General features: G+C 41.1%; 2 protein-coding genes across 3 annotated transcripts in view; one reads left to right on the top strand and one right to left on the bottom strand.

Annotated features, from left to right (window-relative positions):
- Positions 1-22,500, bottom strand: part of mapk8ip2 (mitogen-activated protein kinase 8 interacting protein 2) — a 102,899-nt gene that overhangs the window by 40,523 nt on the left and 39,876 nt on the right. The gene's annotated exons all lie outside the window — the stretch shown is intronic.
- Positions 8,971-15,419, top strand: LOC119263749 (gastricsin-like). The gene is made up of 9 exons (XM_037540266.1): positions 8,971-9,057; positions 10,320-10,464; positions 10,934-11,051; positions 11,219-11,337; positions 11,464-11,663; positions 11,875-11,991; positions 12,216-12,369; positions 14,218-14,313; positions 14,979-15,419. Exons 1-9 carry the CDS (start codon positions 9,002-9,004, stop codon positions 15,135-15,137), a joined length of 1,164 nt encoding a protein of 387 aa, XP_037396163.1. The 5' UTR covers positions 8,971-9,001; the 3' UTR covers positions 15,138-15,419.

Below are 22,500 nucleotides of genomic sequence, written 5' to 3'. Positions count from 1 at the left end.
ATCAGTACTTTAAATTGCAGGAACAGGAGTTTTCCCTCTTCCACATTAAATAAAACAGCTAGCTCATTTTCAAAGGCCTGTGTTTGCTGCTGCTGACAAAGTTGGCAGCCAAACAGCAGCAAACACATTTATTTGCTCACAGGGTTTATGGGCATCTGCAGCAGCTTGCTACCGCAGCAGCACACAAACTCAGACCCAGCAAGCAAGCAAGCAAGTGCACTGGATTTGACGAATCTGTATAAATATAACTTCTAATACATGTTTTGATATGAACATGAAATTACATTTGTAATGAATATGTAAGAAACTTAATATTGAGTGCACTGTAAAAAATAATGTGGTATAGTAATTTAAAAAGTAAGTAGCTGCCTTAAACTTTTGATATTAATGAGCTACAAACAAAATGTAAGACACAGATCACTGTTCTACTAACATACTATTTCATGTTTAATTAACTCACCATTTTCAGGCAATCCAGCAAGTCTATTTTTATAGTATGTCTCTCTGTCTGAGCTCAGACTGTGTCTCGATTCACTCGTACAGACGCTGTCAATAACTAAGTCTGCAGAATCAGCTACACTTGTCAATGAGAATGACACACAGCATTGCTTGTCTCTATCAGCTGCCACTAAAATCTGTTCTCATTAGATTTTTTTTTGATTACATGATTGTCACATGACTGCTCTAAATCCATACGCACAGGTTTCTGTGTGTGTAGTCAGAGAGGATGTCTGCTCTAGCATTAAAGGAGAATTACACCTTTTTTTTAATGTCTACATGAGTCAGTCATTCAGGTGTAATGTCAATGTCATTCAGAATGGTCTGACTTTCTTCACAGTGGTGGTGATAGGAACCAGGGTTCACAATGTCTACAACACAAATATAGCCATTTCATTAACTACCTGTCACGATTGGCCCCTCCCAGCCCTGTCCATGTGCATCTGTTTTGGTTTAGCCCCCTCCTTTCGTGACTCCACCCCTGATTGTCTCCACCTGTCTTCCACCTGTCCCTCGTTTTCCAGGTGTATTTAAGCCCTGTGTTCGCACCTTGTGTTTGCTGGTCTTTGTGCTGATCTTTGTTGTTGGTGTTATATGCAGGGGTGATAGTGGGAAAAAATTCCTGAGCCTGAACTTTTTTTCTCTGCTCAGGAGGTGAGCAGGGTGGGGGTGCTATGTATGCACACACTTAACACATAACTTGTTGGCCCCTGGGCGCAGATATACGTCTATGTATAACCCTGATCTTCATTACTGTCAAAGAATTTCTGCTTTTGAATTAGTCCCTTCAATGATAGATTGTGTTGAATTTTATTGAAATACATGAACAACATTCAGACATGAGGTAAACAAACCCAATATAAGCCTATATTTCAGAAGCTTGTGCAGATTACCAGAACTCTTGGGACTAGCAGGCCTGTTCAGGAATCCATACCTGTTTTTAACTAGTCACATACCTTATTGCTTCTATAGCACAGGAGACTGCAGATACTACAGCCATACCAAGAACGGTCAGCAGGTGGCAATAACAATACTCCAAAGTAAACTAGGAATTGATTAGTAGCCTAACCATTGACTAAATGACATGAACAAGGACACACTCATTTCTTTTAAAAATATAATAGCAAACTATGCACCATTTATTTTAAATATTTTGAAACAGTTACAGTGCAACAAACTCATAAATAATACTACAGCCCTAAAATTACTATTCAGTTCCATTTTCCCCTTAATATAGGCTTAATATAGTTGTGTTCCATGGCTGAGTTTATACGTTTCGTGTTGACAGTGGAAAAAAATTCGCACGTGTATTTCCCGGGATTTCCTACTGAATCTATCAATTTGTTTGGTCAAAGCAAGTCCCGCCCCCCTGTTTCTGACTGGCTTAATGGCTAGTAGGCTAGGCCTTGGTGTTGGTTACAGTGAAACCTGCGCATGTCAGCGCATGTCAGATCAAGAGAAGTGTCAGATCCTATGGTCAGATCACGAGGCCAGGGGTCGGCAACCCGCGGCTCTTTGATCCCTCTGATGCAGCTCAGCTTTTGAAAATAATTAATTTAATTAACGTATATTATTTTTGAGACTTAAAAAATGTTCGGGCGGAATATCACAAACGTCCGGTATTTAGTTTCGGTTCGCTTGACTGACATGTCGGCGTCGTCACCCCCTGCAATTTGCATATCACCACAACCACTCAACAGACCACGCCATCTCCACCACACTCTACCTGGTTATCTCCCACCTAGACAATAAAGACACCTACGTCAGAATGCTGTTCAACAACTTCAGTTCAACGTTCAACACCACCACTCCTCAGCAGCTCATTGGAAAACTGAGCCTGCTGGGTCTGAACACTCAGTCCACTGCTGTTCACTCTACTGACTCAAGACTGTACTGCAAAGCACAGCTCAAACAACATCATCAAGTTTGCTGATGACACGACTGTGGTGGGTCTGATCAGCAAGAACAACGAGTCAGCATACAGAGAGGAGGTGCAGTGGCTAACGGACTGGTGCGGAGCCAACAACCTGTCTCTGAATGTAAACAAAACTAAGGAGATGGTAGTTGACTTCTGAAGAGCGCGAAGTGACCACCCCCCACTGGACATCACTGGCTCTGCTAGAAATCGTCAGGAGCACCAAGTTCCTCGGTGTCCACATCACAGATAACCTCACCTGGTCCCTCAACACCAACTCCATAGCCAAGAGAACCCAGCAGTGCCTCTACTTCCTGCGGAGACTGAAGAAGGCTCATCTCCCCCCTCCCATCCTCACCATGTTCTACAGGGGGACTGTGGAGAGCCTCCTGAGCAGCTGCATCATCACTTGGTTTGGGAATTGCACCGCCTCAGACCGCAAGACCCTACAGCGTATAGTGAGGACAGCTGAGAAGATCATCGGGGTCTCTCTCCCCTTCATCATGGACGTCTACACCACACGTTGTATCCAGAAAGCCACTAACATTGTGGACGACCCCATCCATCCCTCACACAGACTTTTTTCACTGCTGCCGTCTGGCAGAAGGTACAGGAGCATCCGTGCCACCACTGCGAGACTCTACAACAGTTTTATTCCTCAAGCAATCAGGTTTTTAAACTCACATAGACTGAGCTAACCCCCCAACCCCCCACACACATACTCCACACACAGAACTCTTCGATGCTCTACTTGCACTATCTGAAACGTTGCTGCTACACTGTGTTTTCACTGTTTTACTCTGGTTTTTTCTACCTCACTAACTGCTGTATTTATGTCTGTCATCTGACTGCATGACTCACAGATCACAGCATGTTAATATCTCTGCACCTTATTCCACTACCTCATGTCCAGAATGAGTGGTGTGTCGGTGCGGCACTGTCCTGTCCATTTACTGTGTCTAATGTCTGTTTAATTTATCGTATTTATTGTTTCTAGTTGAATTTTTTCTTTGCACACGATGTCTGCACGTTCGCACTTTGTACTTTTTGTGCCTTGTTGCACCGTGATGTTCCTGGAGGAACGTAATTTCACTCCACTGTGTACTTGTACATAGATGGAATGACCATAAAAGCCTCTTGACGTGACTTGACTTGAGTGGTGTGAGACTGCACTAAATGTTTACATGTTTACAATGTTTGATTACTGCTTGTATGTTTGACCAAGCTACTTATTTATTTGCAGTTTCAGCTGCTAGATTTTGAATTACTGTTTACACTAAATATTTAAAAAATAAGATTGATTTTGATTGAAATAAGATTTTGTTCATGTGTTTGACAAAGTGAAGCTACTTATTTTTTTGTTTTGGCTAATAAAATATATTAAAATAAATAAAATGTAAGAAATTGGACTACTTTTTTATTTTGAATGCTGTGTCAAGGGCCTGCACAATTGTTTATTATTTTAGTAACAAACGAATAGCAATTTAGTACATTTATATCTGTGTTAATTTGTTATATTTTGTTTTACAAAGTTGGTAAAGTAATGTTTAAGTCTCTCCCACATGGTGAGGTAAACGGTTTATTAATTCAACAATAGTATTGGATCGGTATCGGGTATCGACCGATATGCAAAGTTTATGTATCGTATCGGAACTGAAAAAGTCAGATTGCTGCATCTCTACTTCAAACTATCATTGAGAAGGTTAACTGGTAGTTGCTTAAAGCATATACACTTAAAAGACAGATAAATCACCTCTTATGTGAACTGAACTCAATATAAACATATCACTGCTGTTGGAACAAAACTTTGCATCTCCTTTTTTGTTGTTTTCCAGTTTTTGTACATAATTTGAAAATACCTTTTGTCCTTTACATTGTGTCAAACTGAAATAAAAGTTCCCATGTGGCTATGATTTGATTTTGGTCAGGCCACCACCCTCAGATTCCACACACACCATTCAACCACAACCTAAACAGGTTTAGAAGGTGTTTTGCGCAGAAACACAAATGATTCCTTCAATCTCTCATGCCCTTTCAAACCTCAGGACTTCCTCATTAACTCACGGTAAACAACCACGTAAATCATGTTAAACATGATATACATAAAATCAACTTCTCAGCAAAATTAATTTCTGCATTTCATTTAAGCTTCTTATTCTGAAGTGCCTGTGGGGGAGGGGAGTAGCTGCCCTCAAAACGTCATATAAAATGCAACAGGACTGAAAAGGACGACCATAGGGGTTTACACAGCGAACAGATCTGACAATGGAACTAACGGAATTAAATCAATCACAACACAAACGCCCTGTATATGAAATATTTAATGGAACTGACTGCATTAGACTATCAGAGTTCTGGTGACTGAATTTCTAGATGTGCGCATGCACACACACACACACACACACACACATCATTATGTAAGGAAGATTATGGCCCAGCCAAAGCTTTCATCTTTTCCTGAGTGCATGTGCACCAACATACTGTGTGTTGTCATGTGTGCTGAATGTCTACAGTATCATTGATCTATAGGCTGGATTTGTAGCTTTGAGTCAAAACACCACGATCCTGTGGGACATTGACAAAGCTTCATATTTCACTTGTCACAATGTGGCAAAAGTATAACATCACAAGACTTTTCAGTTTCAACTTTTCAATAGATTTCAACTTGCACCAGTAGTGCCACATTTAAAAAACACTGTCGAGAACAATGAACTGCACTGTACTACATTTAATTAAACACGACTGACTATGCTTTCTTTGTAATGAAACATGCAGTAGTTACTGGCAATATCCACAATACATTGAGAAACACACAGTGATGTAATGTAGTGTAACTGTCCACAATGCATGTGATCAGCACATCATACAGAAGCACCGCACATCTCCTAACCTCCCATCTATTTAATCTGATCTGTACTTATTAACTGCATTTTTCCTTTAGAACAAAACCTTCTATCTACAAAATGACAACTATGCAGAAGAAGAAACAAAAACTTTTTGTCACTTAATGTAAAAAGTATTTTTTAATCATTTCTATTGTTCAGTTTATTATGGAATTCAAAGGAGAACTAGTGGCACCAAATGATACAAATAAAATTAAAAAAAAAATTAAAAAACATATGAGCAGTGCACTGTGTCATCATCAACTGTCATTACTGTAGAGAACAAGAACATGAGGTCCAAAAACCTGCAAAGGAAACATAAAGGTGGCGAAATTGCAAAAGAAAAGCAAGCATGGTTGTGTTTTTCACTTTCTATGTTTATATCCTCAGAGTGCACTTGACCAACTCTCAGACAGAGGCTAAAAGCACATCTACCATTATTTTAGAGACTGCGGGGAGGGAAGATGGGCAGGAAGGAGGGGAGAGGGTTCTTTAAGCCTTCTATTGTGCTATTAATTGGAGAAAGGTAGATGCTCTTGCTGAAAGACATGAAGACTCTCTGAATTTTTTAGTAAATAAATTAAGAAAAGACAGTTATTCGTCCAGCCCTTTATGAACTGGCTGTAACCACACAGCACTGCCGCAGACATGATGTCCCTCCATAGACATCTAACAGACGTCTGTCAACTAACCACCACAATGCTGTGAGAATAATAGCAGCTGCAATCACCAGTATAGTGGGCAGTATACTGGAATAATGAGGTATAAAATCATAACGCAATTCTGAGGAATTAAATCCAATTTTTACTGTAACATTATATTGAGCGTCATAAATTCATTTCTTCATGGCTCACCACAGAATACAGTCGTTCATATTTTATTTTAGAAAATGAAAATGTGAAATCATGCTGCTTGTAGCAATTTCAAAAACTTGCTTTGAGAACCAGGCCAAGAGTTCACACACCACCTCTTCATTTGTGGAGCTTGGGACGTTTAACAAATTACTCCTTCCTTATCACTCACACAGACTTCTTACAATTTAATAATTATTCTGTTTGATGTAGATCAATTCACCTTTAATACCTACTATCAAAATAAGTGGGTGACATTTACTTCCTTCACTGATTTATTCTTCATTATGAAACATTATCTATTTGTCTAGAAGAGAGGTCTTCAAATCCAGACCCTAAATCCAGTTTCCAGTTCGAGATTTTGTAAGCATTGTTAAGTCTGACACTACATGGCCAATCAGTTGCATTAACATACATTGACAGTTCAGTTAAATCCAGGGTGGGAAACTGGATTTAGGGTCTGAATTTGAAGACCTCTGGTCTAGAATACGTCCATTTTATTACCTCTGTTGGGCCAGGGGTCTTTTTTAAAATACTGTGCATATAAAATTACCTAATCTCACAAAAAATGTACTTGTCAAGGATTCTGAAAGATTTTGGGGCTTTTCTTTAGTGACCCTTCTTTCAAAGAAAAAAGCAGAACAATACTAAGCAATGGACCGCAAATATGCCTGTTCTGCCTTGCCTTGATTTCCTGCTGTTTCTTTTATTAAGTCTTTTTTTGTTTCCTTTAGTGCTTCACATGTCTCTTCTTATGCCTGGACCACCAGACTGGTTCCGGACCTTGACCAGATGCATTAACTAAACAGCTGGGCTACATTTAGCACAAAAACTAATTTTTAAAAGCGAGGCATTGTATGAGGCGGTACAACATATATACATACATTCATACACACACACACACACAGTCCCTCTCACACACAAACACACTTCATTCTAATACTCATATCCTAAAGCATTAAGGAAAGCACAACAGAGCCCATTATTTCTGCATCCTCAGAGAGAGAGAGAGAGAGAGAGAGAGAGAGAGAGAGAGAGAGAGAGAGAGAGAGAGAGAGAGAATGAGTGAGAGACTTAATCTGGCACTGGTCTTGTTTTGGAAAATCTAAGATCTGACGTATTAACTGTATCATAGTCAAGTCACATTGTACATTAAAACCCATGTTTTTATTAATATCAACCCTTTAAACTGTGTAAACTTGTATATATCTAAAAATATAATAATTATATAATTCAATTAAATGGATATTCAATTGTATGTTCTATATAAGAAATAATAAGCACATTGTGTTTAGACTGAAAACAGAAATTTAACACATTTCAATGAAATGATCATCCAAAAGCCAAAGAATTTCAAATAGTAGCATTTAGTGTGGAAAGGCATATTGAGTGATTCTCTGCTTGTTTACTGAATGTTTCACATAAAGCTTATTATACTAACTTTCTTCTTGACCAGTGGTTTAATTATTCGCAATTTTTGTTTTAAAAGATTAGGCATTTTTCTCATAAAATGAGCTCCAACATAAAACAAACACTGTCAGATGTGAAACAAAACAGTCCTCAGCAAATCTCTGATCTTTTTCAGAGTAAAATCTGGTACAATACACACTTAATTTACTTGCAATATACAGTCTGTATTATTATTATACTGTAATTAGCATCCAATAGCATTTAGTTGATTGAAAAAATTATTTTACATTAGTAAAGCACCAACCTTGAGCTTCTGGTTTTAAGTTGTTTGTGACTGAAAGGTTTTTGATAAGAAAAAAAATATTTATTTTTCCTTTTGCCAAGACATGCAATCATATTTAAGCAATGATACAGAGATCATTGTAACCTTGACGAAGCCCTTATGATAACTGCAGTGGAGATAAGCAAACAATTATTTTCCACTGAGATATGTGGCAACATAAAAATATTAGGAACAGCTGTGCCTATGACGAGCTTTACTAGCTGTAGATTTTGCCAATTGAACCTAAAACTTCACTTCATGCAGCAACAAGCAGTTTAATTTCTGCAGTTTTATTACACACTTTTATAACCATATAGATCAACCAGTAGGCATTGAAGTTCATGTAGTTGATGAATAATATGCCTTTTTTTCAAAGCAAGTGAATTCTCTGATTAAAATCAAGCAAAGCAACACTTCAGATGAACAAACGCCACAAACACTTCGAATTCAACTCTGTGCCCTCTGTGTATGTAAAAAAGCTAGGAGTCTCCCGAATGCTAGAGAAGCCGTATGTCTTCTGTATTTCTGTTTGTATCTGTTGCTCAGAAACAATGCCAGAAAACATCAAACCAGTGTCAGTTCCCTTCCACATCACTGGCATTTCATCAGTGCCATTAACAAATTTCACTCAAACCTCTTTTCTCTCCTACTTTTTTTCTGACATGTGCATTTTCCTGCCACACCAAGAGAAACCGCTATTCACACTCAATTGAATTTATCTACTGGAACCCCAAATAAAGTACACGTTCAAATACTCGGAATATTTATTTTCTAAGAAACGCTATTCCATCACAGTCCTGTCTGATCTTACAGAAGGTTTAGGATGAAACTAATTAGGAAGCATTTGTCAAAGTAGGATCTTTCATTCTTCTTTAGGGTTTTCTCCATTAGTCTGTCCATTTCTTTTTCCATGCCTTATCAGTGTTATCATGTGGAAAGCCAGGACTGCGGCAAGTGTGTTCACAGCTTATACCCATCAGAGAACAAAGTGCTGGCTCCGGTAAAAATGAGTGTGTGTGTTATAGGGACAGAGAGATATGAGGCCCCTGCTATAAGTATATAAGGGCCTCGGTGTGTTAGGGGCCGGCGTGTTCTTTCAGCTAGACGGAGAACAGAAATCACCATGAAGAGTCTGATCGTCCTCGTGGCGTGCCTCGTCCTCTCAGAGGCCATCATCAGGTAGAGTTACGCTTTCTTGTCTCTCATCCTCTTTTGCTTTAACATTCACTCTCACTCTAAGTCACATTCTAGAGGCAGCATAGGGATAGGAACTTTGTCAGTCATTGCTTTAGGGAAACTTTGGGTGCTGTGGAGCAATGCGGTAAAAGAACCACTTAGATTTCCTAAAGAACCTTTCAATAAATGGTTCTTCATAAAACCATTTTTGTAAGGATGTGAGATCTGAATGTGAAGAACTGTTTACAAGTTTTAAAAAACTCCACATCATGTAATGGTTCTGTACCAATTACAGGCCATTTAGGAGCCACTATTTTAAGACTGTAGCATGCTTTGAACGTGATACAGCTTTACTCACACTTCTCAATTTAGCTGACGGCAGCTACCAAGCTACATATGCTGTCTGTCAGGTTGCAATGCTGCCATGATGTTTGCTGAAAATACGGTATTTTAGAAGACAGCTGTCTTGGGCTACTTTAGAGGTGTAACAGAATTTATTACAGGAGCACTCCAATGCTGATCAAAACTGCTGGCTCGGCGACTGCCTCCTAAATGGAATGTAACTATAATGTTTATAATGTAACACCAAATGAAAATGTTTCTAAATATTTTATTTGCATTTTTTACTTTAAAATGAATTTGGTTTCATTTTTTGCACTACTGCATTAACTGTGTTTATTTACTGAAGTTCTTAATAAAAATCAATTGAAATACTAAAAGGCAATTCATACAAATATCACAGTTAAATTCTTATTTCATAGTAAGGTGTGTTAAAAGCTGATCCTGCCAAATCTGGCAAACCTGATCTGGCATCATTTCAACCATCACCCTTAAAATGAAGTTGTTCATTCTCAGCAATAAATGAAAACAGAGAGCCTTCTGGGTGCCAGAGTTAACAGAACTGGGTTCATTGAAGCAGCTAACGTAATATTCAAATGGCCTTTCCACTTTTTTATATTTTAATGATCAAATTTATCAAATATTTTTGATTACAGCTGTAATCAATAGCAGTGAAAAAGTGGGCTATCATGCTGAAACTACCCCACAGGAGCAAATACACAGCTAATTACCTAACATTACCTAATGAAAACGTGAGCTCTTTCAGACTAGACTTGTTACTCTTTCCCCTCCGAAATCCCATCTAGCATTTTCTACCAATATTCATTCTACTCTTGTTCACTCTAGCCTATTTTTATTTTATTTCTGAGTTCAAGTAAAAGTTCCAGTGGTCTCATACGTGAACCAGGCTTTGTTCCTTTCTGAAGGGTTCCCCTGAAGAAGTTTAAGTCAATCAGAGAGACTCTGCGGGAGAAGGGAATCCATCTGCCCTACAGCGATCCCGCCCTCAAATATCAGAGCCCTGAGGTCCTGGCCACCAGCACCATCGAGCCCCTGACCAACTACGCTGATGTAAGTCAAAATACAAACCCTTATTTCTGAAACAATCCACTAGAGGTGTACATTTCTGATCTGACAACAAATTGATTACAATTATTTAAGAATTGTTTCCATGCATCATGAAACCCCAAATTTCACTACAACACCAACTGTTTTGGATTAATTATTTTCAGAATTATTATTTTTTAATTATGCTAAACTACAGTCATAATTATAGCACTATTCAAATGTTATGAAATATGGGCAATAAAAACACTACACCAAGACTTTTTGGGGGGATTTTTGCATTTGAAATAGCCTGAGAATATTATTTTGACCAAAAAAATAAGCATGTGCTCTACTGAATATTATTATAACAATCCATTAGATTGTTACAGCATTCCAAAAGTAGCATTGCCAACTTCTGATCAATGCACTGTGATGCATCAGTACATGCTAAGACAATTACTGTTCAGCTGATCTTTTTCAATGCCTGTTTCAGTCGTCCTACTACGGTGTGATCAGTGTTGGCACTCCGCCCCAGTCCTTCCAAGTTCTGTTTGACACTGGGTCTTCCAATCTGTGGGTTGATTCTGTCTATTGCACCACCCAGGCATGCAGTAAGTCATTCTACATACAACCACTAACACTGTCTCAAGCACCTTAATGTATTAGACACACTGAGGTACCTGGCATGTGGTATAGTGATACCACCACTGCCAACAGGAAACAGGAGATCTTTGTATTTGAGCAATGAGACTCAGGTACTGTGGCATTTTCTCCACAGCCACTCATACCCAGTTCAACCCTCAGGAGTCCTCCACCTACCAATCCACCTCCCAAACCTTCGACTTGTACTATGGAGCTGGATCCCTCACTGGCGACTTTGGATATGACACAGTGACTGTGAGTTTGAAAGCAAATTCAAAGTATATTCTGATGTGTTATGATAATCCCATGCTCCATGGTGTTAGACAAACCATAGTTTGTTAGAGATCTCACAATTGTTCAACTTCACTTTGCCTTCATTAGCTGTCTGGCATCACGATCAGCAGCCAAGAGATTGGTCTGAGCACCAGTGAGCCTGGTGAGAACTTCGTGGAGGCTCAGTTTGATGGAATCCTTGGTCTGGCTTACCCATCCCTTGCTGTTGGCAATCAGACGCCGCTTTTTGATACACTGATACAACAGGGTCTCTTGGAGCAAGACTTGTTTGCTGTCTATCTGAGCGCGTGAGTAATACTGGCATAGAGGTTTACAACAAAGATAAACCCACTCCTCAGTATACATTACAACAGGCATTCTGATCAAGCATAATACAGTACACAAACAGCGTTACATACCATTGCATGGAGCTCTGAATAATATGTACTGTCTAACCAAAAGATTATTTAGAATGTTGTTGACATGAGCTTAAACTGTGCATTGCCTCTCCTTGTGCAGGAATGAGGAATCCGGCAGTGAGGTGGCTTTCGGTGGAGTGGACCAGAACATGTATCAGGGTGAGATCTACTGGACCCCCGTGACTGCTGAGACGTACTGGCAAATTGGCATTCAAGAGTGAGCTCATTTATACCATATTATACTACTTAATGGCCATCTCTTAAACTCTTAAAATAAGGAGGAATACTATTTTAGAGGCTTGTAGAGATGTAAACTACTTCTTAAGCTTTCGTTTCTGTACAGATTTGGTGGAAATAACAGACTATTATGTTGCATTTTTTTGCAATTGGTCTTTGGGTTCTTGAGCTACAACTCAAAACTATTGACATCCTCTTTACTAGGTTTCTGATTGGAGGACAACAGACTGACTGGTGCTCCCAGTACAGCGGCTGCCAGGCCATTGTGGACACTGGTACCTCTACGCTCACTGCCCCTCAGTCATACCTGTCCAGCCTGTTGCAGTCTATTGGAGCACAGGAGAACAGTTATGGAGAGGTAAAGCACAACACTACAGACTCTAAGCAGCGATTGAGTTAAAAACAATGACAAACAGTCTTATAAAGTAAGACAAGTGTAACTGACATTAAATCACCTACAGTGAGGAAAAAAAGTATTTACTCAGTCACCAATTGTGCAAGTTCTCCCACTTAACAAGATGAGAGAGGCCTGTAATTGACATCATAGGTAGATTTTTTTAAAGAATTTAAAGAATTGATTTTTTAAGAATTTATTTGCAAATAATGGTGGAAAATAAGTACTTGGTCAATAACAAAAGTTCATCTCAATACTTTGTTATATATCCTTTGTTGGCAATGACAGGAGTTTTCTGTAAGTCTTTACAAGGTTGGCACACACCGTTGCTGGTATGTTGACCCATTCCTCCATGCAGATCTCCTCTAGAGCAGTGATGTTTTGGGGCTGTCGGCGGGCAACACGGACTCCAAAGGTTTTCTATGGGGTTGAGATCTGGAGACTGGCTAGGCCACTCCAGGACCTTGAAATCCTTCTTACGAAGCCACTCCTTTGTTGCCCTGGCAGTGTGTTTGGGATCACTGTCATGCTGACAGACCCTGCCACGTTTCATCTTCAATGCCCTTGCTGATGGAAGGAGGTTTGCATTCAAAATCTCACAATACATGGCCCCATTCATTCGTCCTGGTCCCTTTGCAGAGAAACAGCCCCAAAGCATCATGTTGCCACCCCCATGCTTCACAGTTGGTATCATGTTCTTTGGATGCAACTCATGCATTCACTCTCCTCCAAACACGACGAGTTGTGTTTGTACCAAACAGTTCTACTTTGGTTTCATCTGACCACATGACATTCTCCCAATACTCTTCCGGAACATCCAAATGCTCTCTAGCAAACTTCAGATGCGCCCGGATATGTACTGGCTTAAGCAGGGGGACACATCTGGCACTGCAAGATCTGAGTCCCTGGCGGCGTAGTGTGTTACTGACAGTAGCCTTTGTAACGTTGGTCCCAGCTTTCTGCAGGTCATTCAATAGGTCCCCCCGTGTGGTTCTGGGATTTCTGCTCACCGTTCTTGTGATCATTTTGACCCTACATGGTGAGATCTTGCGTGGAGCCCCTGATCGAGGGAGATTAGCAGTGGTCTTGTAGGTCTTACATTTTCTGATTATTGCTTCCATAATAGATTTCTTCACACCAAGCTGCTTGCCTATTGCAGATACAGTCTTCCCAGCCTGGTGCAGGTCTACAATCTTGTTTCTTGTGTCCTTCGGCAGCTCTTTTGTCTTCGCCATAGTGGAGTTTGGAGTGTGACTGTTTGAGGTTGTGGGCAGTTGTCTTTTATACAGATAAGAAGGTCAAACAGGTGCCATTAATACAGGTAATGAGTGGAGGACAGAAGAGCTTCTTAAAGAAGAAGTTACAGGTCTGTGACAGCCAGAAATCTTGCTTGTTTGTAGGTGACCAAATACTTATTTTCCACAATGTGATATTCTGAATTTTTTTTCCTCATTTTGTCTCTCATAGTTGAGTTCTACCTATGATGTCAATTACAGGCCTCGCTCATCTTTTTAAGTGGGAGAACTTGCACAATTGGTGACTGACTAAATACTTTTTTTCCCCACTGTATGACAACTAATGCATGTAGTAACACTGGTTACTAGCTGCCAGGCTCAAATAGTAAGAATGTATTCTTCAGCTTTAATAAATTCTTCATCTTTAATTTTCAGTATAGACATTACCAGCTTCTGCTTATACATGCCGTAACAGCTGGTGCTTACTACAGCCAACTGACCTGAAAGCCTACAGAGAATTTCTCTGATCTTCTAATAAATCTCTCACTGTGGGTCTTTCTGAATCTCTCTTTTACAGTATGTTGTGGACTGCAGCACGGCAGACAATCTCCCCAGTCTGAGCTTCGTCATTAGTGGAACATCATTCACTCTCCCTCCCTCTGCCTACATCCAGGTCATTACATTTGCTAGCTTTTGATATGCTGACCTCTAGAATTGTATGTATTATTAAAATTATTTTCTACTAGGGCTGCAACAAGCAATGCAACACCTCGATGCCTCAACACCACTGTTAACATGCCACCATAATGTTATGTGCATATTCCTGGCTTTTTAAAATATATTTTTATTTCCTTTTATTTTTTCTTGAGAGCACAGCTTAGTAAGGCTGATTTAAAAGCAGAAACAAGTCACTGCATTTGTGCCCTATAACACTGCCAGCTCCTAGCCCATCAGCACAGCCTTTTATAACTGCTGCATGTAGCAAACAGCAGTAGTGGCCTTGTGTGCACCAGTTTTAAGCTTCAAGTCATTTTTTATCGCTTGTGGTGAGTGGAATCAAGGTTCTTAAATACCAACTGGCATGTACACACAAAAGCATCATGGAAGCATTCTGCTTTGCCACCATACATTATTGCTCCTGGTATAAATCTAAAAACCTAATGCCTGACCCATTATGGCTTTGATCACCCCAATACACTCAGAAAAACATATAATAGCAATTTATCACAATATAGATTTGAGAATCATACTGCCCTCTCCAACTTGCAACAGCTCTTTTAGGCCACTACACGAAAACGGAACAACAATCATAAAATCTTGTAATACCTATGTTCACAGGAGACCCAGAGTGGCTACTGCACCGTGGCCATCGCCCCCACCTACCTGCCCTCTCAGAATGGCCAGCCCCTCTGGATCTTTGGTGATGTGTTCCTCAGGGTGTACTACTCTGTGTATGACCGTGCCAACAACCAAATGGGCTTTGCCACTGCTGCCTGAACACCATCGCCAATACAACACTCCTAACAGCTCAAAGGCTCCACAGGCTTCACCCACATCTCTAATGGAAGCTATAATCTCACACTTTTCATTGTATTAACATTGGAAGAACTCTGAGGGTGTTTTTTCTTGAAATCTAATTATTTTTATTAATGACAGTAACAGACAAACACAATTATGAGTCGAAATATATATATTTTTAAAGTCCCCTATTCAGTGTATTGAAACAATATTTCACCCACTGTTTATTGGAGCATTTAGATCAAAATAAAGCAAAACAGCAAACAGTCTCCAGTTTTGATGTCATGTACAAGCATTAATGTAACGAATAGTTAATCAGTGTGCTGATCATAGTGTGCTGATTCTAAGCATGTATTGCAGAATTTTAATCCTTCCCTTACATCTGGAGCCTGGCCGTTTTAAATAGGCCACAGAATAGCATGGCTTTTCTTGACTGACTATGTGTGATCAGAACCAACCAAACCTAGCTTAAATCTGAAAAAGCATCATGAACACAGTCAGCGTCTGCTTTCTTGTCTATTCCTTATTAGTTGAGGCAATTCTGGTAATAAACATTTAAAGGCAATAACCTGACTGGCAAGATTTCAAGAGAATTTAAGGATTTTCATAGCTGAAGTTCTGTTAGGCTGATGATCAGTTATTACATTCACTATTGCATTACGTATTCTTATTATTACTGTTATTATTAGATCTATTCTCTATGATGAAAGAGAATTCTACAAAATTATTTAATAAAACTTGGTTAACTTGGTACTAAATAGCAACAAATAGGGTTCTACTATTGTGACACAGAGAATCCTTTTGCTGAAACTAGTTTGAAGGGTTCACTACCAGAGAGCACCATAAATATTCATACAGCTTTGCAACTAAATGTTCTTACTTGAACATTCTTACTACAGTACTTGAGTTATGAATATAAAATACAGACAGAGAATGCAAAAACTGTAACCGCCAATAGTCTTTTTTTAACGCTTTAACAATTCTATAAACTCACCAAAGGTGTAACAAGAATAATAATGCAGTGCGAATCATTGTGTATATACTGGGTTTATGCTCCAGGGTTGGGTGACCCTAAACATGCCCAAGTGCTTTTCTCAGCCACATTAATATTGCACACGTTCAGCTTAATGTGAAATGTCAAACATGCAGCAGTGAAATTCCCAAACTGAGTCAGAGGATTAGAGGATAACAGGATCCTCCATCTTCTCTCTTCATCCGCATCAACGTCCTCCAGGTCATTCCCGGGGACCCCAAGCCGCTCCCAGGCCAACTTGGAGACATAATCCCTCCAGCAGGTCCTAGGGCGACCCCAGGGTCTTGTCCCGGTAGGCCACCGGGATGCGTCCAGGGGGCATCCGTATTAGATGCCCGAACCACCTCAGCTGGCCCCTCTCAATGCGGAGGAGTAGCGGCTCTACTCTGAGCTCCTTCCGGATGACCAAGCTCCTCACTCTATCGCATAGCGTGTAGCCCGCTACCTGATGAAGAAAGCTTATTTCCGCCGCTTATATTCGTGAACTCGTTCCTTCGGTCATTACCCACAGCTCATGACCATAGGTGAGGGCTGGGATGTAGATCGACCGGTAAACAGAGAGCTTCGCCATTTGGCTCAACTCGCTCTTCACCTTACCTGGAGTAGGCATACCATCCTTTTCCGGGCCAAGACCATGGACTCAGACTTGGAGGTGCTGATCCGCATACCAACTGCTTCACACTCAGCTGCAAATCGCTCCAGCGAGCGCTGGAGGCATCCATGTGATTCCGCCAAAAGAACAACATCATCTGCAAATAGCAGAGATGCCACCCTCCGGCCTCCACACATAATGCCCTCCTGACCCTGGCTACGCCCTGACACTCTGTCCATGAATATCACGAACAAGAGTGGAGACAGAGCACAACCCTGGCGAAGTCCAACGGTAACACTGAAAGAGTCTGACTTAATGCTCAGTATACGGACACAGCTCTCAGTCCTGGAGTACAGAGATTGGACAGCCCAGAGTAGTAGTCCCGGCACCCCATACTCCCAGAGCATACTGGGTTGGCAAACTCCCATGCCCCCTCAACAATCTGGGAGAGGGTGAAAAGCTGATCCATTGTTCCACGGCCGGGACGGAAACCACATTGTTCCTCCTCAATCTGAGGTTCAACTATCGGTCGGAGTCTCCTTTCCAGCACCTTTGCATAGACTTTCCCAGGGAGGCTGAGCTGTGCGATACCCCGATATATGGCACACACCCTCCGGTCCCCCTTTTTAAAAATAGGGACCACCATCCCAGTCTGCCAGTCCAAGGGTACTGTTCCCGAGGTCCATGCTATATTGCAGAGGCGTGTTAGCCATGACAGCCCCACAATATCCAGAGCCTTAAGCAATTCTGGACGAATCTCATCCACCCCCAGTGCCTTGCCACTGAGGAGCTTACCAACTACCTCAGTGACCTCCACCAAGGAAATGGAACTTGCCACCCCAGAAGCCTCTGGCCTTGACTCCCGTGAGGGAGGCACATCTCCCGGATTAAGAAGTTCCTCAAAGTGCTCCTTCCACCGACCGACAATATCCTCATTCGACGTCAGAGTTTCTCCACCCTTGCCGAATACAGCTCGGGCGCAGCCACCCCGACCCCTCCTGAGTCGCCGGACAGTTCCTCTTTGAGGCCGAATGAAAGTCTTTTTCCAAGGCCTCACCAAACTCCTCTCATGCCCTGGATTTTGCTTCTGCCACCGTTGCAGCTGCCACCTTTTTTGTCTGTCGGTACCTATCTGCTGAATCAGGAGTCCTTCGGGCCATCCAGTCCCTAAAGGCCTCTTTCTTCAGCTTGACGGCCTCCATTCAGACTCCATGTCCCCTACCTCCTCCGGGACGTGAGAAAACTCTCCCGGAGGTGGGAGTTGAAATCATTCCGAACAGGGGCCTGTGTAAGTCGTTCCCAGCACACCCTCACTATTCGCTTGGGCCTACTGGATCTGACCATCAGTCTTCCCTGCCATCTGATCCAACTCACCACCAGATGGTGATCAGTTGACAGCTCAGCACCTCTCTTCACCCTAGTGTCCAGAACATATGGTCCCAAGTCAGATGAAACGACAACAAAGTCGGTCATTGACCTTTGGCCCAAAGAGCTCTGGTACCATGTACACTGATGAACATCCTTGTGTTCGAACTTGGTGTTCATTATGGATAATCCATGCCTGGCACAGAACTCCAATAACAATTCACCATTCGGGTTTAGATCGGGCAGGCCGTTCTTCCCAATCACGCCTCTCCAGGTCTCCCAGTCATTGCCAACATGAGCATTGAAGTCTCCCAGTAGATCTATGGAGTCTGTAGGCGGGACCCTTTCCAGAACCCCGCCCACTCGCTCCAAGAAGGCCGAATACTCTGATCTGTTGTTCATACGCACAGACAGCAGTCAAAGTTTTCCTCTCTGCGATTTCAATTCACAATGAGGCAAACCTCTCGTCCACCGGGACAAACTAGAACTGTCTGGTCACCAGCCGGGGACTTGTGAGTATCCCCACACCCGCCTGGTGCCTCTCACCCTGTGCATCCCCTGAGAAGGAGAGAGACCAACCCCTATCCAGGAGTTTGGTTCCAGAGCCGACACTCCAACACTGTGGGTGGAGGTGAGCCCAACTATATCTAGTTGGTACCTCTCAACCTCCTGCACAAGTTCCGGCTCCTTCCCCCCCCAGTGAGGTTACATTCCATGTGCCAAGAGCTAGTTTCTGCTGCAGGGGCCTAGGCCACCTAGGGCCTCCCCGCAATCTCCCACTGCCAATATGGCACTGCACCGCTCACCCATGCTAGACCTTGTGGGTGGTGGGCCCACATGGCCTCCCCACGTTGCCTCTTCGGGCTGAGCCCGGTCGGATTACGTGCGCTCGCTGTGGAACACTACCCCCAGGCCTGGCTCCAGGTGTAGGTCCCGGTGACCCTTTCCCAGGCAGGGTACACGATTTTTTGTGCACAATATGCATGGAGATAAACTGAGAATGATCCACCACCCAAATAGTACTTGCTTGATGAGGGTCTATGTAGGTCCATGAGGGAAAAAGGAGGCTAATAAAGTATGCAGAGAAACAGATCAGTCTGTAATTGACAAGAGCAGTCTTGTAATTGTAGAACTATAAGGTGTATCTATATAGTAAGTGAAGCTGATAAAATAGACATTGCGCACAGGAGGTGGAGGTGGTTATAATATTATGCCTGATCGGTGTATGATCTCCTGATGTTTTTTCATTACTTGAGAAACAGCCCTAGCCTTTAAAAAATAAGAAATACATATAATTTTCTCAATCCATCAATGAGTCAATCAATCAATAACACCCTTCCAGAGAAGATGATGTAGCTTACAGATGAGGTCATTAGTCATGAAACACAATAGCTGTCTTTTGTGGGTCAATATATACAATTCACTGACCCAAAGCACAACACTAAAAGAAATCAGATTGAAAAAATGTACTTTTTCCCTCTGTGCTGCCCTATTTGCAAAGATCTGTGGGTGTGTTTATTGACATAATGACACTATATTATATTATATATTATATTATATATTATATACTAACAGAGCAGAGGGGAAGAATCAGCACAAATTCACTCCTCAACCCCACCCTGTCATCACAGTTCCTATGGCAGCCCTGTACTGAATCCTTCTATCCCATCCACCCTTATTACAGAGGGTGTTGCCTGTTCAAGGCTCCAGAGAGGCACATCAGCTGCCAGTCATCTGCTGTTGCCATAGCAGCTGGTGCTGTGTGGGGTGTGATGTCACACCATTAGCAGAATCCCCCGCGGGTTTGGCCAGGTTAGGCAGGGTGAGGTAACCTTTACTGTCCTTTATTGCCATTGCCATGACAACGCCACCCTTTTACAGTACAGGCTAATTTGCTGACTCATGGTACTTTTGTCTGAAGATGGCTGTGTTTCAAATCAGCACTTTCTGAAATTTACTTTGCAGATCTCTGAAATTAGCTTTTGAAGTATTTAGTCTTCGGACCAATCATGTTTTCATTTTACAGATGATCACATATACATTATCCTACTCTCTTAACTATCTTTATTAATCCCACTCTCAAGTGTCTTTCCTGAAGAGTAAAAGAGAGATGGGCAGAGAGTGAGAGCAAGAAAGAGATAGAAAGATAGCAAGAGAGAGGGGAGCGAGAGAGAAGGCAAGGAAGACAGAGAGAGAGAGAGAGAGAGAGAGAGAGAAACAGAGAGAGAGAGAGAGAGAGAGAGAGAGAGAGAGAGAGAGAGAGAGTGAGAGAGACAGAAGCACCTAAAATGAAGTGAGACTGGCCAGGGCTTCCCCGACCCTCTCCCTCTCCTCTAAAATGTCGGTGGGTATGTTTGTTAAATAAATATTCCACGACAGTGACAGTAATGAAGAAAAGCTGAATATATCCAGTATGTGTCAACACATTCACCCTCACACACACACACACACACCACACACACACACAGCTTGCAGACTAGTGGTGCACTGCATGTGTCTGCATAAATTATGAAAAGGTGGGCAAGAAGAAGGGATGGGTAGATGATGAGAGTGACAGAAAGATGAAGAAAGCAGATAAAAGGCAGGGCCGATGAAAGATGAACACAAGATGCTCTAACACACTAAATACAGTTGTTACAAAATACCAAAATTAACATTTTACAACATTTTAACTGAAAATTAAATGACCATTTCAGATATTTATGTATTTGTATAGACATCTATATTTTAGACGTCAGACGCAAATTTGGATAAAGTTTGCTGCTACTTCTTTGAATTATGAATTATGATCTTTCTAAAAACTTGCTTCTAATCTTCAGTACTCAGACTGAAAAATACACAAGATGGCTTTAGTTACAGACAACGTCCCTAAAGAACCAAGGAAAGCTTTCTGGAATACACCAGCATATCTCCAATACTTTCTACTAACCAAAGTCACAATATAAATAACATTGTTTAATTTTTAATGGGCTAAACTGTCTTTTAACTTTAAGTGAAAACTTTGTTTGTAATTTAATAGATAAAAGATAAAATTTAAAATATAAAAATCATGCTACATAAAATTAAGAGTAATCTAGCATAATGCAACATGCATAGTCGTGCTATGGCTTTTGGTATTTTTTGGTATTCATTTTTTTACATCACAAAATTGCAACAGTGCTGCTCTTACCGCGCTGCCTGGCTTGGATGAAATCCAGACATTAGGATGTAACATTTGGTTTTCATGTGATATGTGCTCATTTTTGGCCTTAGCAATTTCTCAATCTATTTTCAAATGTGCACTAAATTCAGATCTCCAGTGCAGCATGACTCCCATCATTGCTACAACAAGGTGATATCGCAGTGTGTGGCAGAGACAAGTTGGTTTGTACCAGAGAAGCAGAGTCTAGCTCTAGTCTACTAGTGTGTAATGGTGGTTGTCCACTAGGCAGTGTAGAATGGTATAGTTATAAATCCGTTATCATTCATTTTGTTGTCATTTCCACTACCATGTGAACTGGACTGCTGAATTTGGCTGCTCTTCAAGCCGGGTTCCAAGTAGGGCTACACGATACTTATATAAAATGCAATGTTTCACAAGCTGTCGGATATTTGAGTGGAAGCGATTTTGGATGTGTAAACAGAAACTTAACTAACTTCTGCTTTTAGAAAATAGCAACATATAAAATTAGAAAAGCACTAGAGTTGGGTGATTTGACAGAAATATATTATTGCGATACTTTCAGAAATTTTCAGGATTCACAATATGTTACTATTTACATGTTAATATTAGTTGGAACTGAGAAAAAAGAACCATTAGTGCTACATCAAAAAAAAAATACTGTGAAAAATATTATATAATTTATATTCAATATTTGGCAAACTGTTGCACTAAATTCAGTTAAACAGGACTCATTTTGCTCTCTTTATAATAAAACATGCAGGTGATCAGTGTTCTACAAGTACTGACAATATCTACAATATTTTCAGAAAAGCATATTGGATTGTATTGTGACATAGTTAAATATGATAAAGACATAAACCTTCCAGGCTTTTAGCACATCAACTAAGGAGACGAGCAGCCTCTCGTATAATTCCTAAAGTGATGGATTCAGGAGGTACACCTTCCTCAGATTCTCTGTCAATCAACCAACTTTTCAAAGCATATTATTCAGACCTATATAAATCTGAATCTCTTTCGGATGATTCAGTAATGTCAGCATTCTTTAATGAGCTTGAGTTTCCAACAGTTGACCACGCATTGGCACAGGAGCTTGAGTCTCCTTTGACTTTGGATGAAATCCAAGCGGCCATTAAAACTATGCAAACTAACAAGGCACCAGGCCCGGATGGATTTCCGCACGAATTTTTCA

The sequence above is a fragment of the Pygocentrus nattereri genome, chromosome 7, assembly GCF_015220715.1.
Source record: "Pygocentrus nattereri isolate fPygNat1 chromosome 7, fPygNat1.pri, whole genome shotgun sequence".
Classification (NCBI taxonomy): domain Eukaryota; kingdom Metazoa; phylum Chordata; class Actinopteri; order Characiformes; family Serrasalmidae; genus Pygocentrus; species Pygocentrus nattereri.
This window is presented reverse-complemented; position numbering and strand designations above follow the sequence as displayed.

Coding starts and splice junctions, on each gene's coding strand:
- LOC119263749 (XM_037540266.1), top strand. CDS start 9,002: ATGAAGAGTCTGATCGTCCTCGTGGCGTGCCTCGTCCTCTCAGAGGCC. Junction 10,465..10,933: donor CCCTGACCAACTACGCTGAT/GTAAGTCAAAAT, acceptor TGCCTGTTTCAG/TCGTCCTACTACGGTGTGAT. Junction 11,992..12,215: donor TGGCAAATTGGCATTCAAGA/GTGAGCTCATTT, acceptor CCTCTTTACTAG/GTTTCTGATTGGAGGACAAC.